Below are 18,789 nucleotides of genomic sequence, written 5' to 3'. Positions count from 1 at the left end.
GCAAGCATTTTCTCTGACCCCAAGGCACTGAAACTAAAAACCAAGCTCAAGAAAAAACTCAAACACACTCAAATTCTTGGAGATTGAGTAGCACGCTATTCAACAATGAATGGGTTAAGAATGAGATCAAGGAAGAAATCAAGTTGTTTCTGGAAACAAATGAAAATAAACTCACAACAACCCCAAAATTATGGAACACTTTCTGGAGAGGAAAGTTCACAGCAATACAGGCCTACCTGAAAAAAGTAGAAACATTTCAAATAAACAACCCAACCTATACCTACAAGAACTCGAAGAACAACAACAAAGACAGCCAGAGCAAGTAGAAGCAAAGAAATAAGCAAGATCAGGGCGAAATTAAATGACATAGAGACTAAAATCACAATTCTAAGGATCAATGAATCCAGGAGCTGATTCTTTGAAAAGATAAACAAAATCAACAAGCCCTTAAGCAGACTCATCAAGAAAAAAAGAGAGGACTAAAATAAACACAATCAGAAATGAAAGAGGAGAGATTACAACTCATACCATAGAAATACAAAGGATTGTAAGAAATTACTACAAAGAACTATATCCAAGAAATTTGAAAACCTAGGTGCAATGGACAAATCTAGAAAAATATAATCTTCCAAAACTGGATGAAGAAGCAGCAAAAAGCCTGAGCAGGACAATAACAGCAGATTAAATTGAAGTAGTAATCAAAAAATTCCTGACACACAAAAGCCCTGACCCACAGAATGGTTTCACAGAATTTTGCAAAAAAATTTAAGGAAGAACTAATCCCTATCCTTCACAGACAGTTCCAAAAAATTCAAGATGATGGAAGACTCCCAAACTCTTTCTGAAGCTAGCGTCATCCTAATCCCAAAACCAGATAAAGACACAACAAAGAAAGAAAACTTCAGGCCAAAATCGCTGATGAACACAGACACTAAAAACCTCAACAAAATACTGGCAAATGATCCAACAATACATTAAAAAGATCATACACCATGACCCAGTGGGATTCATCCCATGGATGCAATGATGATACAATGTTTACAAATCAATAAACATAATACATCTCATAAAGAAAAGCTAAGAGAAAAGCCACATGATCATATCAATAGATGCAGAAAAAGCATTTGATAAAGTACAACACCCATTTAGGATAAAAACACTCAGCAAAGTGGGAATAAGGGGAGCATTCCTCAACCTAATAAAGGCCATATATGAGAGACCTATAGCCAACATCATACTCAATGGGCAAAAACTAAAAACTTCCCCACTAAGATCAGGTACAAGACAAGGTTGTCCACTTTCACTTCTATTAAACATAGTGTTGGAAGTCTTAGCCACAGCAATCAGGCAAGAAAAGGAAATAAAAGGCATTTTATTGGAAATAAAATTGGAAAAGAGGAAAGAAAACAGTCATTGTTTGCAGATGACATAATAGTGTACATAAAAAATCCTATAGATTCCACCAATAAACTGCTCGACCTAATAAATGAATTTGACAAAACAATGGGATACAAAGTCAATATTCAGAAATCAAAAGCATTTCTGAATACCAAAATGAAACATGAGAAACAGAAATGAGAAAAAAAAATCCCACTGGATATAGCAACAAGAAAAATAAAACACATAGGAATAAGCCTAACCAAGGAGGTAAAAGACCTGTTCTCAGAAAGCTACACAACACTGAAGAAAGAAATTAAAGAAGACACAAACTAATGGAAACATATACCATATTTACGGACTGGAAAAATTAACATCACCAAAATGTTCATACTACTCAAAGCGATTTACAGATTCAACATAATACCTATTAAAGTGCCAATGGCATATTTCACAGATATAGAACAAACATTTCACAATTTATACGGAACCACAAATGACCCCGAATATCTGGAGCAATTTTGAGAAAGAAGAGCAAAGTAGGAGGGATCACAATACCTGATACCAAACTGTAGTACAAGGCCACTGTAATCAAAACAGCCTGGTACTGGCATAAGAACAGACACATAGACCAATGGAACAAAATAGCCCAAAAAGAAACACAAGTTTGTATGGTGAATTAATATTTGACAAGGGGGAAGCAGCATAAAATGTAGTAAAAATAGCCTCTTTATCAAATGGTGCTGGGAGAGCTGGAGAGCTACATGCAAAAAAAAAAAAAAAAAAAAAAAAACCCTTGAACACCAACTTACATCATACACAAAAATAAATTCAAGGTGGATAAAAGATTTAAATATAGGTCATGGCACCATTAAAGTCCTAGAGGTGAACACAGGCAGGAAAATCTCACATATTCCACACAGCAATAGTTTTACTGACATGTCCCCTAAAGCAAGGGACATAAAGGAAAAAATAAACAAATGGGACCTCATCAAAATAAAAAGCTTCTACATGGCTAAGAAAGACAATTAAAATGAAAGAGAACCAACAGTATGGGAAAACATATTTGTCAATGATACCTCAGACAAGGGTTTGACATTCAAAATATATAAAGAACTCAGATGACTCCACTCTAGGAAGATAAAACACCCAAATTAAAAATGGGCAAAGGACTTAAACAGACACTTCTCCAAGGAGGACATACAGAGGGTCCAGAGACATATGAAAAGATGATCAGTATCACTAGCCATCAGAGATGCAAATTAAAACCACAATGAGATACCACATCATACCAGTCAGAATGGCCATCATTAACAAAGCAACAACAGTAAGTGCTGGAGAGGTTGTGGAGAAAAGGGAACCTTAGTGCAACCACTATGGAATTTCCTCAGAAAACTAAAAATGGAACTGCCTCTTGACCCAGCAATTCCACTGCTGGGACTATATTCTAAGAATCCTAAAACACCAATTCAAAAGAACCTATGCACCCCAATGTTCATAGCAGCACAATTTACAACAGCCAACCGCTGGAAGCAACCTGAGTCCATCAGTAAATGGATGGATGAAAAAACTATGGTACATTTACACAATAGAATCCTATGAAGTAGAAAGAAAGAAGGAGCTCCTACCCTTTGCAAAAGTGTGGAAGGAACTGCAGAGCATTATGCTAAGTGAAATATGTCAGGTGGTGAAAGACAAATACCATATGATCTCACCTGTAACAGGAATCTAAACAACAAAACAGACAAGCAAGCAAAATACAACCAAAGGCATTGAAATTGAGAACAGGCTGACAGTGACCAGAGGGGAGGGGATAATGGGGGAAAAATGTGAAGGGTTTACAGGAACAATTATAAAGGACATATGGACAATAACAAAAGGGGGTGGAAACAGGGGAAGGAGGTGGGGAGGGCTAGGGTGGTGGGGCGGGGTGGGAGGAAAAGGCAAAAAGCTACTTGAACAATAAAGATTACTTACAAAGGCGTATTAGCTGTTGATAGCTCACTTTACAACAGAAATAATTGAGGCTAGAGGGCAATTAAGTAACATCAATGTGTTAAAAGAAAATTTTCCAATCTAGAATTCCATATCCTTCAAAAACATTTAAAAAATTAGATAAATATATTTACAAACTAAAATGGAGTTTGCTCTTGGAAAATCTTTACTCAACAAAATTCTGAAGGATGAATTTTCTATTATACAGGGTCCAGAACAAATAATGCCCCTTTTATTACAAAATCTTTTATTACAAAATCTTTTATTACAAAATCATAAGCATGTAATTCTGTAACATAACAATATCATGCTCAAGCACACCATATGACATTTTAGGTGAAATGTTCAAATTAACACTATAAATTATTACACCCATATTATCACCCTACCAACCACACTCAAGCAAGGCCTTATTTCTCTGGGACCCTATATATAAATATTATTTCCAGATGGATCATAGATTCAAATATGAAGGACAACACAATAAAATGCCTGAAAGAAAATATAAGCATTTCTTTAGAGTACACAGGGTTTTTTTTTTTAAATGGACACCAAAATCACTAGTCATAGAAGAAAATTGATAATCTAGATCTAAAAAATTAAGCCCTTTTGTTTATTAACAGATAACAGGAGAAAGAAAATTGATAATCTAGATCTAAAAATTAAGAACTTTTGTTTATTAACAGATAACAAGAGAATCAAGAAAAGTCTCCTGCCTCGGAGAAGATATTTGTAAGACATAAATCTGACAAAAGACTCATATACAGGATACAGAAGTAACTCCTAGAAATAATTTTTTTTAAAAAGGCAACAAGAAAACAGCAAAACATTTTAATAGGCATTTCATAAAAAGATAAATGACCAATAAGCATGTGAAAATATATTTAACATCATTTCCTTGATGATAAATTAAAACCAAAATGAGGTAACTGTATACAGGGGTGGGCAAATGTAGATTTACAGTTGTAAGTTTGTGAAACAGCTTATTCTTGTGTTGTTATTATTGTATTTTTGTCTATATGAACAACTGTAAACCAACTTTTGTCCACTCCTGTATACACAACAGATATCAAAAAGTCTAAATTAAAAACACTGAAAATGCTGTGTTGGAAGGAGGAGAAGCAACTGGATCTCTCATATGTGGCTCATAGGAGCTAGTTATTTGAAAGGACCTAAAAAAAAATTGCCAACCTCTGGCAAAGCCAATTTAAAAAAAATAACAAAAAGGGCACAAGTAAACAAGATCAGGAATGAAAGAGAGGATATCATTGTAGGTCCTGTACATATTACACAGATAAGAAGATATTGCAGACAACTTTGTGTATTTCATCTACATTTTCAAATTTATCAGTATAAATTCCTAGAGAACTTCACCTTACCTCAAATAACCAAAACTGACTCTAGAAAAAATAGAAAATCTGAACAGTTCCAAAATCATTAAATAAATTGAGCCAACAATCATAAATCTTTCCATATAAAGAAGTTCATGCCCACGTGGCATTCAGGCAGTTCTGGAAAATATTCAAGAAACAATTCCAGTCTTACAAAACTTTTCGAGGAACAGAATAAGAAGTAACATCTGCAACCTATTTTATAAGCTAGAATATTTTATTTATTTTTTATAAAAGATTTTATTTATTTTTAGAGAGAGGGGAAGGAGAAAGAGAGGGGAAAAAAACATCAATGTGTGGATGCCTCTTGCATGCCCCCCTACTGGGGATGTGGCCTGCAACCCAGGCATGTGCCCTGACTGGGAATTGATCCAGTGACCCTTTGGTTCACAGGCCTGCACTCAATTCCCTGAACTACACCAGCCAGGACATAACCTAGTATATCTCTATAGAAAAACTCAACAAGGATCAGAAAGGAAAGTTGGAAGCATTCTCACTCATGAACATAAATGAAAAATACCTGAAATACATATATACATACATCCTTGCACACACAAATTCATACACAGATATGCTCATGGTGTGTGTGTGGGCATGTGTGAGTATATATGCAAATGATCTAGCAAAATGTAATAAAGATAAGACATCATAACAGATTGTAGTTTACCCCAGGAATGCAAGGTTACTTCAGAAGTTTGATTAGTTCATTTCATCAATTTAACATATTAAAGATAGAAAAAAATCATGTAATTATCTTAGTAAGTAACAGTATTTGATTAATATCTTTTTTTAAGATTTTATTTATTTATTTTTTTAGGGAGGGAAGGGAGGGAGAGGGAGAGAGAGAGAGAAACATCAATGTGTGGTTGCTGGGGTTATGGCTTGCAACCCAGGAATGTACCCTGGCTGGGAATCGAACCTGGGACACTTTGCTTCCCAGCCCGCACTCAATCCACTGAGCTACTCCAGCCAGGGCTAAAAAACTCACCAAGTAGTAACAGAAAGTAATTTTGTTAACCTGATGAAGGGTATTCACAAAAACACCTCCAGTAAATACCATACTTAGCGATAAAACACTGAGAGTGTTCCTTGTGATGTCAGAAACATAGGCAGGAAGTTCACCATTATCAGTTCCAGTCAACACTGCATAACAAATCCTAATTAACATAGTAAGACAAAAATATAAATATTGAAAAGACAGAAACAAGACTCTCACTACTCATAGATATATGTGATTATATAACAAAAAATGCAAAAGAAACTAGAAATACATTTTAGAATTAGGCGTTTTGGCAAAGTTGCTGAACACAAAAATCAATTTGTTTTCTAAACCCCACCAGTAGACAGTAAAAATACAAGATAGTTACAATGCCATAAAAATGCAACATATCCAGAAAAAATGTAAAATGATACTTGTTTAAGTCCACTGTGTGAAAAGTATAAGACTTATTTGAAGATGGATTGGGGGCTAAGATGGCATAGGAGTAGGAGAGGAGCAGAATTCAGCTTCCCTCTGCTCAGGGAAGAAAATCCTGACATATCTATGGAGTAGAGAAGCAAGCAACCAAGACACTTGAGCATTTGTGAAAACCGTGGGACCAAGGATGTGGTGGAACTGAAAACTGGACCCTAAGAAGAGTGCTGCAACAAGACAAAAAAGAATAGGTGGAGGTGGTGAACACCAGGATACTTACTGGAAGAGGAAACCCAGCAAAGGACCCACTAACAGATAACCACAGAAGAAGGTGAAGGAGGGAGTAGTAACCACACAAACCTCAATCCAGGACCTATCTGGAAATACAACTAAACAGTAAAAAATACTACCAATACAAACAACTGAACAAGAGCAAGAGAGAATTCTTTAAACCTTACACACGGAAGAACAGCTTCAAACCAACCGCCCTCACCAGCACAACAAAATACAGGAGGTGGTGGACAGAGTGACCCTCATTTAACCAGCTGGTGGGAAGGAACCACCAAAGAAAGACTCAACAACAATCAAAACCCAAAGGCAAACACAAAGCCAACATAAATGACAGCCCAAGACCAGTGAGCTTGGGACATCAAGGAAACTCCATCGCTGAAACTCACTGCTAATCTACTAAAGAAGTTCACACCACAAATCCAGGGAGCCAGAACAGATCAATTTAAGAAGCTGAGGCTAACAAGAAGAGTCTCACAAACAATGGGAAGACAAAGAAACAATCCCCAAAAGAAAGGAAAGGAGGAAGCCTCAAAAAGAATGCTAAATAAAATAGAGGAAATTCAACTATCAGATATTGAGTTCAAAGCAATGATCGTCAGGAAGCTCAATGAGCTCACAATGAGCTACCAGAAACTACAGGGAAGCTACAATGAACTCACTGAAAACTACATCAGCATGAAAAAGGACATAGAAACTCTCAACAAGGGCCAAGAGGAAATGAAGAATACAATTTCTGAACTGAAGAACACAGTAGTAGGAATGAAAAGCAGGACTGATAAAGCAGAAGATCGGATCAGTGAGCTAGAGGACAAGTAGAAGAAAACACCCAGAAAGAGCAAGAAAAGGAAAAGAGGCTCAGAAAAAATGAAGAGGGATTAAGAGAAATGCAAGACAATATGAAACGTAATAATATCCATATAATAGGGACACCAGAAGGAGAAGAAAAGGAGCAAGGGATAGAAAACCTATTTGAAAAAGTAATGAAGGAAAACTTCCCTAATTTGATGAGTGAAAAAGTCACACAAATCCAGGAAACACAGAGAGTCCCAATCAAGAGGAACCCAAGGAGACTCACCTCAAGACACACCATAATTAAAATGGCAAAATTTCAAGACAAAGAGAGAATCTTAAAGGCAGCAAGGGAGAAACAGGAAGTAACATACAAGGGGGCCCCAATAAGGTTAACAGCTGACTTCTCAATGGAAACACTCCAAGCCAAAGAGAATGGCAAGAAATAGTCCAAGTAATGAGAACCAGAGGTCTGCAACCAAGGCTACTTTACCCAGCAAGGCTCTCAATCAAGATAGAAGGCCAACTAAGAAGCTTCTCAGACAAAAGAAGTCTAAAAGAATGCACCTTGGCTAAACCAGCTCTGCAAGAGATGCTAAAGGGATCTCTTTAAGGAAAGAAAGGAAAACAGAGTGAGAGAGGAACACACGTACATAAGAGGCAATGAATAAGTGCCTATGAAAAATAACCTTAAATGTAAATGGATTAAATGCTCCAATCAAAAGACATAGAATAGCTGACTGGATAAGAAAACATGACCCACACATATGCTGTCTACAAGAGACTTACCTCAGGATAAAAGACCTGCACAGGCTGAAAGTGAAGGGCTGGAAATAAATTTTCCAAGCAAATGGACAGGAAAAAAAAAGCCAGGGTAGCAATACTCATATCTGACAAAAGAGACTTCCAAAAAATAACCACAAAGAGAGACCCAGAAGGTCATTTCATAATACTCAAGGGAAGAATCCACCAAGAAGACATAAATATTGTAAATATATATGCACCCAACATAGAAGTACCCAAACACATAAAGAAAATCTTAGAGGACTTCAAGAAAGATATTGACAGCAAAACAACTATTGTGGGGGATTTTAACACCCCACTATCAAAAATGGACAGATCTTCCAGACAAAATATCAACAAAGATATTGTGGCATTGATCAATACCCTAGATGAAATGGGCTTTACTGATATATACAGAACCCTCCATCCCAAAGAAGCTAAATATACATTCTTTTCAAATGTACATGGGACATTTTCAAAGATAGACCACATGACAGGACACAAAACAAGCCTCAACAATTGAAAAAAAATTGAAATCACACCAAGCATTTTCTTGGATCACAAAGGACTGAAGCTAGAAACCAACCCCAAGGAAAAAAACCCAAAACACTCAAAATCATGGAGATGAAATAGCATGCTATTAAACAATGAATGGGTCAAAAATACTAGGGAAGAAATAAAAAAGTTTCTGGAAACAAATGAAAACAAACTCACAACAACCCAAAACTTATGGGACACAGCCAAGGCAGTCCTGAGAGGGAAGTTCATAGCGATACAGGCCCACCTAAAGAAGTTAGAAACATTTCAAACAAACAACCTAACTCTATGTCTACAAGAACTCGAGGAACAACAACAAAAACAGCCCAGAGTAAGCAGAAGGAAGGAAATAACCAAGATCAGAGCAGAATTAAATGACATAGAGACTAAAAGCACAATTCTAAGGATCAATGAATCCAAGAGCTGGTTCTTTGAAAAGATAAACAAAATCGACAAGCCTTTAAGCAGACTCATCAAGAAAAAAAGAGAAAGGATCCAAATAAACACAGTCAGAAATGAAAGAGGAGAGATTACAACTGACACCACAGAAACACAAATGATTGTAAGAAATTACTACTATGAACTGTATGCCGAGAAATTTGAAGACCTAGATGAAATGGACAAATTTCTAGAAAAATATAATCTTCCAAATCTCAATGGAAAAGAAACAGAAAGCCTGAACAAACCAATAACAGCAAAAGAAATTGAACCAGTAATAAAAAAACTTCCAACACACAAAAGCCCTGGACCAGATGGTTTCACAGGAGAATTCTACAAAGCATTTAAGGAAGAGCTAACCCCTATCCTTCACAGACTATTTCAAAAAATCCATAACAATAGAAGACTCCCAAACTCTTTTTATGAGGCCAACATCATCGTAATTCCAAAACCAGATAAAGACACAACAAAGAAAGAAAACTTCAGGCCAATATCGCTGATGAATATTGACGCTAAAATCCTCAACAAAATACTGGCAAACGGCATCCAACAGTACATTAAAAAGATCATACACCATGATCAAGTGGGATTCATTCCAGGGATGCAAGGATGGTACAATATTCGCAAATCAGTAATAGTAATACATCACATAAACAAAAGCAAAGAGGAAAGCCACATGATCATATCAATAGATGCAGAAAAAGCATTTGATAAGGTACAGCACCCATTTATGATAAAAACACTCAGCAAAGTGGGAATAGGGGGACCATTCCTCAACATAATAAAGGCCATATATGAGAGACCTACAGCCAACATCATACTCAATGGGCAAAAATTAAAATCTTCTCCACTAAGATCAGGAACAAGACAAGGATGTCCACTTTCACCACTTGTATTCAATATAGTGCTGGAAGTTTTAGCCACAGTGACCAGACAAAAAAAGAAATAAAAGGCATCCAAATCAGAAAGGAGGAAACAAAACTGACTGTTTGCAGATGACATGATAGTGTACATAGAAAATCCTATAGACTCCACCCAAAAACTGTTGACCAAATAAGTGAATTTAGCAAAACAGCGGGATACAAAGTCAATATCCAGAAATCAAAGGCATTTCTGTATGCCAACAATGAAACAGCAGAAGCAGAAATCAAGAAAAAAAATCCCATTTGAAGTAGCAAAAAGAAAAATAAAATACCTAGGAATAAACCTAACCAAAGAGGTAAAAGACCTGTATTCAGAAAACTACATAAAACTGAGGAAAGAAATCAAGGAAGACACAAACAAATGGAAACTATATACCGTGTTCATGGATTGGAAGAATTAATATCATCAAAATGTCCATACTACCAAAAGCAATTTACACATTCAATGCAATACCTAGTAAGGTACCAATGGCTTATTTCACACACATAGAACAAACATTTCAAAAATTTTTATGGAACCATAAATGACCCCGAATAGCTGCTGCAATTTTGAGAAAGAAGAGTAAAGCAGGAGGGGTCACAATACTTGACACTAAACTCTACTACAAGGCCACTGTAATCAAAACAGCCTGGTACTGGCATAAAAACAGGCACATGGACCAATGGAACAGAACAGAGAGCCCAGAAATAAACCCAAGTCTCTGTGGTCAATTAATATTTGACAAAGGATGCAACAACATAAAATGTAATAAAAATAGCCTCTTCAACAAATGGTGTTGGGAGAACTGGACAGCTACGTGCAAAAAAATGAAACTTGAGCACCAACTTACACCTTATACAAAAATAAATTCAAGGTGGATAAAAGAGTTAAATATAAACCATGATACTATTAAAGTCCTAGAAGAGAATGTAGGTAGGAAAATCTCAGATATTTCATGCAGAAACTTTTTTTACTGACATGTCTCCAGGAGCAAGGGACATAAAGGAAAGAATAAACAAATGGGACCTCATCAAAATAAAAAGCCTTTGCACAGCTAAAGAAAACGGTATCAAAATGAAGAGAGAACCAACTGTATGGAAAAACATATTTGCCAATGATACTTCAGACAAGGGTTTAATCTCCAAAATATATAAAGAACTTACATGACTCCATTCTAAGAAGACATGTAACCTGATTAAAAAATGGGCAAAGGACTTGAACAGACACTTCTCCAAGGAGGACATACAGAAGATCCAAAGACACATGAAACAATGTTCAATATCGCTAGCTATCAGGGAGATGCAAATTAAAACCACAATGAGATACCACTTCACACCAGTCAGAATGGCCATCATAAAGAAAGCAACAAACGACAAGTATTGGAGAGGTTGTGGAGAAAAGGGGACCCTAGTGTACTGTTGGTGGGACTGCAGACTGGTACAACCACTATGAAAAGCAGTATGGAATTTTCTCAGAAAGCTAAAAATGGATCTGCCTTTTGACCCAGCAATTCCACTGCTGGGACTATATCCTAAGAACACTAAAACACCAATACAAAAAAACCTTTGCACCCCGAGGTTCATGGCAGTACAATTTACAATAGCCAAGTGTTGGAAGCAATCTAAATGCCCGTCAGTAAATGAATGGATCAAAAATCTATGGTACCTTTACAACTAAAAAGCATTATGCTAAGTGAAGTAAGCCAGGCAGTGAAAGACAAATACCATATGATCTCACCTTTAACAGGAACCTAAACAACAAAACAAAGAAACAAGCAAAATATAACCAGAGACACTGAAATAGGGGACAGACTGACAGTGACCAGAGGGGAGAGAAGAGGGAATTTCAGGGGAGAATGGGAAGGGTTTACAGGAACAAATTTAAAGGACACATGGACAAAAGCTAGGGGGAGGGTGGTAATGGGAGGGAAGTGGGAAGGGTTGGGTGGGTGGGCTGGAATTGGTGTAAAAGGGAGAAAACTGTACTTGAACAATGATTAAAATAAAATAAAAAAAAAAAGACTTATGTGAAGACAATGAAGACCTAAGTAGATGAGTCACGTTGAAAGATTGGAAGGCTCTAGCATAAAAATGTGAATTTTCTCCCAGATGACCTTATAGATTCAGTGATATTCCAACTGAATTCATAAAAGTTTTTGTGGAAATTAAGCAGCTTATTCTAAAACTTGTATGAAAGACCAAGGCTTCAAACAGACAATCTTTAAGAACTTGGCAGATAGACTTACCCTAAGAGATAATGACTTGTATAAAATTAGGGTAATTTAGACTGCGATATCTAAATTACAGCACAATGACAGATAGAAGGCCTAACTCACAGGTGGCAAACACAAGGCCCACGGGCTGAATCTGGCCCTTCACCTTATTTTATCTGGCCTGGCACCTTGTTTCTACCTGGTGGTAACCCTGAGCTCCTTGCCCCTAGTTAGGGTAGTTACATTTATACAGCCCTAAAATTACATTCAGCCCTTTGACGGCAACTGCAAGGCTGATGTGGCCTCTGGTGAAAATGAGTTTGACACACCTGGACTAACTGAACAGATGGCAGCCCAAATCAGACCTGTGAATTCATGAACATCTGACAGATGAGAGTGGTTTTGCAGATCAATGAGTAAAACGGATCTTATAAGAAGGTGATGCTGGAAAGAAGTAAAATGCAATTATTTCTCACACAAATTCACAAAAATCTCTTCTACTTAGGTTAAGGACCTAATTGGAAAAAGCAAAGCTATGTTTGAAATATTCAGAAGATAATAATATTTATTCACAAAAGTATATGCATCCCTACATTCATTGCAGCACTATTCATGGTGGCCAAGTCATGGAAACAACTAAAGTGTCCTTTAATAGAAGATTAGGTAAAGAAGATGTGGTACATATATACAATGGAATATCACTCAGCTATTAGATGAAGTACTGCCATTTGTGACGACATGGATGGATCTTGAGAATATTATGCTAAGCAAAATAAGTCAGTCAGAATAAGCTAAGAACCTTATGATTTCACTCACACGTGGGATATAAAACTGAAACTCATAGACACAGACAGCATTGTGGTGGTGACCAGAGGGAAGGGGATTGGAAGAAGGAGTAAAGGGGCAAAATACATGGTGCTGGAAGACGATGACTTTGGGTGGTGGACACACAATGCAATATACAGATTATGTATCATAGAAATGTATCTTGAAACCTATACAATCTTATTAACCCCAACACACTTAATTAAAATAAAATACATTCTGATTTGTATTTCTTCTGCACCAACTGGGTTTAACTAAGCAGGAAGTGGCAGAATCAGATGAATTTTACTTCTTTCCCATCTCCTCCCAGGGGGAGGCCTAGGTAAAGAATGAGGCAAGAGGACAGGAGGGTTGCTCTGGGAAAGCTGAGGAGTGGGAACAATGTAAAACACCCACACTGCATCATAAAGTCCAAATTCTATGGTTAAAAAATTATATATATAAAAAACAATAGCTTTAAATATCCTTCCCTTTGAGGTCAGAACTCAATAATAAAAAGTAGGATACCAAAAGAAAGTAGAATACATAAAGGAAGATTAGACACAGTAAAGTTAATTTTTATTCATCAAAAAGTGCCAAAAAGAATGGGAAAAAATATTTGCATACATGTAACCAACAAGAATTGGTATCTGGAATACATAAAAAATTCCTATGAACTGAAAAATGGGCAAAATGACTGGCAAAATGCAAATTACAATTTTTGTTCCATTGATTCATGCCTAAAACCCATTAGATTAGCAAGAATTAATAAGCCTGACAAAATTAAGTAGTGCCTAGAATGCAAAGTGAGCTCTCTCACAGTGCTGGATGTCGTCAGTCTACTTCGGAAAGTAAGTTGAATGTGCATACCACAAATGATCCAGCACCATCACTCCTGGAGAAACTCTCACATTTTTAAGAGACATGTAAAGTGGTATTTATAACAACCCTGCTTGTGATGGCCAAAAACAAATAAACAACAAAAATCTACAAATTCAAATATCTATAAAAGTAGAATACTGTAGTATACAGTTACATGCTGCTTAATGATGGGATACATTCTGAGAAATGTGTCATTAAGCAATTTCATCCCTGTGTGAACATCATAGAGTGCGCTTACACAAACCTAGATGGTGTAGCCTACTACACACCTAGGCTATATGGAATAGCCTGTTGCTTTTAGGTTACAGGCCTGTACAGCATGTTACTGTACTGAATACTGTTGGCAATGGTAACATAATGGTTAAGTATGTGTGTATTCAAACATATCTAAACATAGAAAAGGTACACTAAATATACAGTATACAAGTTAAAAAATGGTACACCTGTGTAGGGAGGGCACTTACCATGAATGGAGCTTGCAGGACTAGAGTTGCACTAGGTGAGTGAGTGAGTGAGTGAGTGATGAGTGAATGTGAAGGTCGAGGCTATTACTGTACACTACTGCACTACACTTAGGCTACACTAAATTTATCAAACACAACATTAAATCAAGCACAAGAAAATGATATAATCAAGAGGAAGCAGTAAACATGATTTGTAGGAGGCTGCTGCCAGTGTAATACCACATAATGTTTCACAGCAAACATTTTTTTGTGAGAGTACGCTCTAAAATAATGATAGATAGTATAGTAATACATAAACCAGTAACACAGTCATTTACTATTAAGTACAATGATTGTATTACTATTATTATTATTAAGTACAATAATTGTATGCTGTATAACTGGCAGCATAGGTCTGCTTATACCAGTATCACCACACACATGTGAGTAATGCATTGTGCTACAATTTACGTCTCTCCAGAAGTACATTTATTGATTAATTTTGAGAACGAGCGGGAGCAGAGACAGAGAGAAAACAGATTTTTTTTTGTTCCACTGATTATGCATTCATGGTTTATTCTTGTACATGCCCTGACTGGGGATTAAACTTGCAACTTTGGCGTGTCATCTGGGATGACACTCTAACCAACTGAGCTACCCTGACCAGGACTCTCCAGAGCTATAGTATAAACTCTACTACTCTTTTCTTTTAATCCTCACACAAGGATATGCTTTTATTGATTTTTAAAGAGAGAAACGAGAAACTTCAATTGGTTACCTCCTGTATGTGCCCTGAACTAGGACTGAACACACAACCTAGGTATGTGCCCCGACCGGGTATCAAACCTGCAACCTTTTGGTGCACAGGATAATGCTCCAACCAACTGAGCCACATGGCCAGGGCTAAGCTCCACTATTCTTGTTCACTGTGGTATACAGTGTCTAGAACAGTGCTAACTAAACATATAGTTGGGTTTCAATAAACATTCCGGAATAGTTGGTTTAAAGGCAATGGTGTACTCCTTAGTCCTCAAGACAGTAATTCTGATATTTTAACATCACAAGGTGACAGGAATTTGTCAGCTCCATTTTAACCTTATGGGACCACTGTCATATATATGGCCTGTCATTGACTAAAAGGTCATTATGCAGTGCATGACTGTATTCACAGTGGAGTACTAATCAGTAATAAAAACAAATTAATTTTGAGATTAACATGGGTGAACCTCAAAACCTGAAAGTTAAAAATATATACTGAAATAATATGTATACAAATTAGCTGGGTAGATATAAAAACGCAGTTGGGAAAACTAAGAAGAAAAATGTAAAAAATTACCTAAACATCAAGTTGGTGATTATTATGGAGAAAGAGGCTAGGTGATTAAGCAGCAGCACACAGAAGGTGTTTTACTGTTAATGCTCTGTATGTTAATCTGGGTAGCTGGTGTCCTGGTGTTTGCATTATTATCTTTAAAGTATACAATTATGTGCTATACACATCTCTGTACTTAAGATATTTTACAACAGAATGAAATTATCACATTTTTACTTAATTTTTGGTAATAAAATACTTTATTGGTATCATTTAATGTAAAAAACATGGTAATGTCTCCATGCTTAGCTTCCATCTTTAAAATAAAAGCTAGTTAAAAAAAACAGGAAAGATAAAATCATTTGATTCTGTCACAAAACAAGCTGAAACTTACCTTTGAAAATAATTAGGTTCCCTCACTTTTCACTGGTCTTCATAATACTTATACATAAAAGGAGCCAACACACTGAATAACTTTGCACAGAACATTTTACACATCTTACAACTTATAAGGGTAATTAGTAAGAGTTATCATAAAATTGAATTCATATAGCACCAAGAAATTTGGAATTCATATTTTAGATGATATGATTTACTGAGTCGAAAGAATAATGTGCTCTGTGATTTCTTCTGCAATTTCTCAGAGCTTTATATACAAACAGAGAGAATATAACACAGGTTCCTTTTTAAAAGTCAAAGGTTAAAAAATCTACGCATGCCTTTCATCATATCTAATTTCTGGATCTAGCAATTGACCCAATGGTAAAAGATCCATGTGTGATATAACATAGTATAGTCCTCGCTGAATCCCATTTCTTATTCATCTTGTCTTTTTAATATAATTATACATCAAAACATCCTACTATTTGCAAGTAATATACATCTCTAAAATATTCTGTGATTCAGATTCCATTCATACTGCTCTCCTCTCTTCCCCTTTCCTCAAATCAGTGTGATCTTATGTTACATATACCTCATTTTGCTTTTCTCCCTTCAGTGAAACTATAAACTCAAAAGTATTATAATAATGCAAATACAGATGTAGCATATATTCACATATTAGGAAAAACACACACTAAATACATATGGATCCATGCTAAATGAGACAGGTGTAAAGCAGAAACACATAGCACTATGCTATGCTCATCTATTCTGAACCACCCACCACTAGAAGGCCCTTATAAGCCCTGGCTCATGATGTTCCCAGACCACTGGTGTCCTGTGCTCCAACATAATTATGTCTGTTAAAGACATTTCCATGCTGACTGTAGTTTGTTCAAAACAGTCTACAGAAACTTTGACTTCTAATCCTGAACATGATGACAGAGTAATAAACATTATATTTTAAGCAAGTCATATATTCTAAGTATTTCCTACTATTACCTATTTCTTTAAAAACAGACATTTAGGGGACCCTAAACAACAAGAGGGGGTTGTTTGACTGGTTGGGGATTTCAGAATTGTCATTTAAGTATCCTCTTCAGTGAAAAAGGATTCTTCAAGCAACCAACCAAAGATCTTGATTGCTTGATTTAAAAACCAAGCAAGTTGACCCAGTGGTTGGCAGGTGAAAAACCTTTGTCCACACACTCCATCTGTAATTCTCCATTCCTGCAGGAACAAGATGCTTCTTACCCATCATCATCACAGATGCAACCAGGACACATAAGAACATGGGCACAGAGCAGAAACTAACTCAAAACTATTTTTGGAGCCAAACACCAAATTTTGATTTATCAATGATTCCATAGTGCAGACTTTGCATCAAAACAGTTGCTTTCTCTTTTCTATGAAGTTAAACTGCTAGAGTAAAGTAATGTCACAAAGAACACAAAACATAAGCATGTCTTCTCTGAAAGAGGCACTCCATTTGGAACTGGAATTAAGGCTAAATAAATAGTGCTGGTTTGAGGTTCAGTGCTGGCTTGTGGTTTGGAGTAATGATTACATTAACCAACAACTTCACTATTTGTCCTGTATGCTTGTTTGTGAAGATGTGTCTCTATCTCCTCCCTGAAGACCAGCATTCCCATGTGTGAGTGAGAGGCTTCATTCATAGCTTTGGACTGGATGCACATGCGGGGGTACTGCTCGGGGGGTCAACTCATCAGCACAGTGTTTCTCATGCCAGAGGTGGAAAAGCCCAGGAACCGGAGTCCGAATCACAATGAGGTCACCATGTAAGTATTTTCGATAAAGATGAACATCTTCTCCACCCCAGCCTTTAACTTCCATGTCAAATCCACCTGTGGGATCAAAATTAACACTCTAAGTAACTTCCTAGCAGCTGGAACATAGTCAAATCTTGTAAAGATTTAAACATTCTGCTTCAAATGAGATGTCATGGAATATAGCCCATAAACACCTCATGTTGAGGATTGATGTCCTGGTTTGGAAGTCCAGTTACCAGATGACATCTAGGAGTTCAGTCTGTTGTTGAGAGTAATGAAATGAAATTAAATATTTGAGACTACTTTGTAGACTTCAAAGTCTATAGAAAATTTTTAGAAAGTCAAGGAGAAAGAAATATAAATCACCCATAATCTAACCACCATTAATATTTTATTATGTTTTCTTTCTCTCCTTTGAGATGTAAGTTTTTCTGGGTTGCATAATACTTACCAGTGGGGAAATAAAAGAAATGTCTAAGCTAGAGATATAAATTTAAGAATGAGCACACAGATGATTTAGATACAAGGAATGGGTGAAATGAATGGTTTATAAAAAAATTGAGTCCAAGTCTAAATGCTAATAAATAGAGGTTAAATAGGCAGAGGAAGATAAGTCTACAAGAGAGACTGAGAAATGGCCCCAGAGGAGGGAGAAAATTCTGAAAAATGTGCTATCACAGTAGTTAAGAGAAGAAAATGTCTTGAAGTGTGCTCAACTAAGAGCATAAAAAGGAATCAAGTAGATCTGGTAACACAGATGCCATTTAGAACCTTGTGTAGAACAATTCTGAGAGAATGACATGGCAGAAGGCTAACTACAGAGGGCATATGGAATGGGAGTTGAGTTGAACAAAAAAAACTTTTTAATGAAGCATGGAGAACACAAACCATTTTCAGTTATTTTTTGAAAAGCTCCAAAAGATTCTTAAATACTAAAAACATTACTTTAAATAGTCACAGCTTTACTAAATGCCATGTCTGATGTATCTGGGCTTTTTCTCCTTTTAAGTACAAATAAATTCTTCAAATGTCAGGGATGGTGTAGAT

At 36.3% G+C, this 18,789-nt stretch overlaps 1 protein-coding gene across 1 annotated transcript in view; it reads right to left on the bottom strand.

The window, feature by feature from the left end:
* Positions 1–16,800: 16,800 nt before the first annotated feature.
* Positions 16,801–18,789, bottom strand: part of CSGALNACT2 (chondroitin sulfate N-acetylgalactosaminyltransferase 2) — a 37,152-nt gene continuing 35,163 nt past the window's right edge. Inside the window, 2 exon segments of the mRNA XM_028512749.2 lie at positions 16,801–17,667; positions 17,669–17,817. Of these exon segments, the coding sequence (XP_028368550.2) occupies positions 17,521–17,667; positions 17,669–17,817 (296 nt within the window). The 3' untranslated portion in view covers positions 16,801–17,520.

Source organism: Phyllostomus discolor, chromosome 5, assembly GCF_004126475.2.
Source record: "Phyllostomus discolor isolate MPI-MPIP mPhyDis1 chromosome 5, mPhyDis1.pri.v3, whole genome shotgun sequence".
Classification (NCBI taxonomy): Eukaryota; Metazoa; Chordata; class Mammalia; order Chiroptera; family Phyllostomidae; genus Phyllostomus; species Phyllostomus discolor.
Note: the sequence above shows the minus strand (reverse complement) of the source record. Positions and strands in the feature narration are given on the sequence as shown.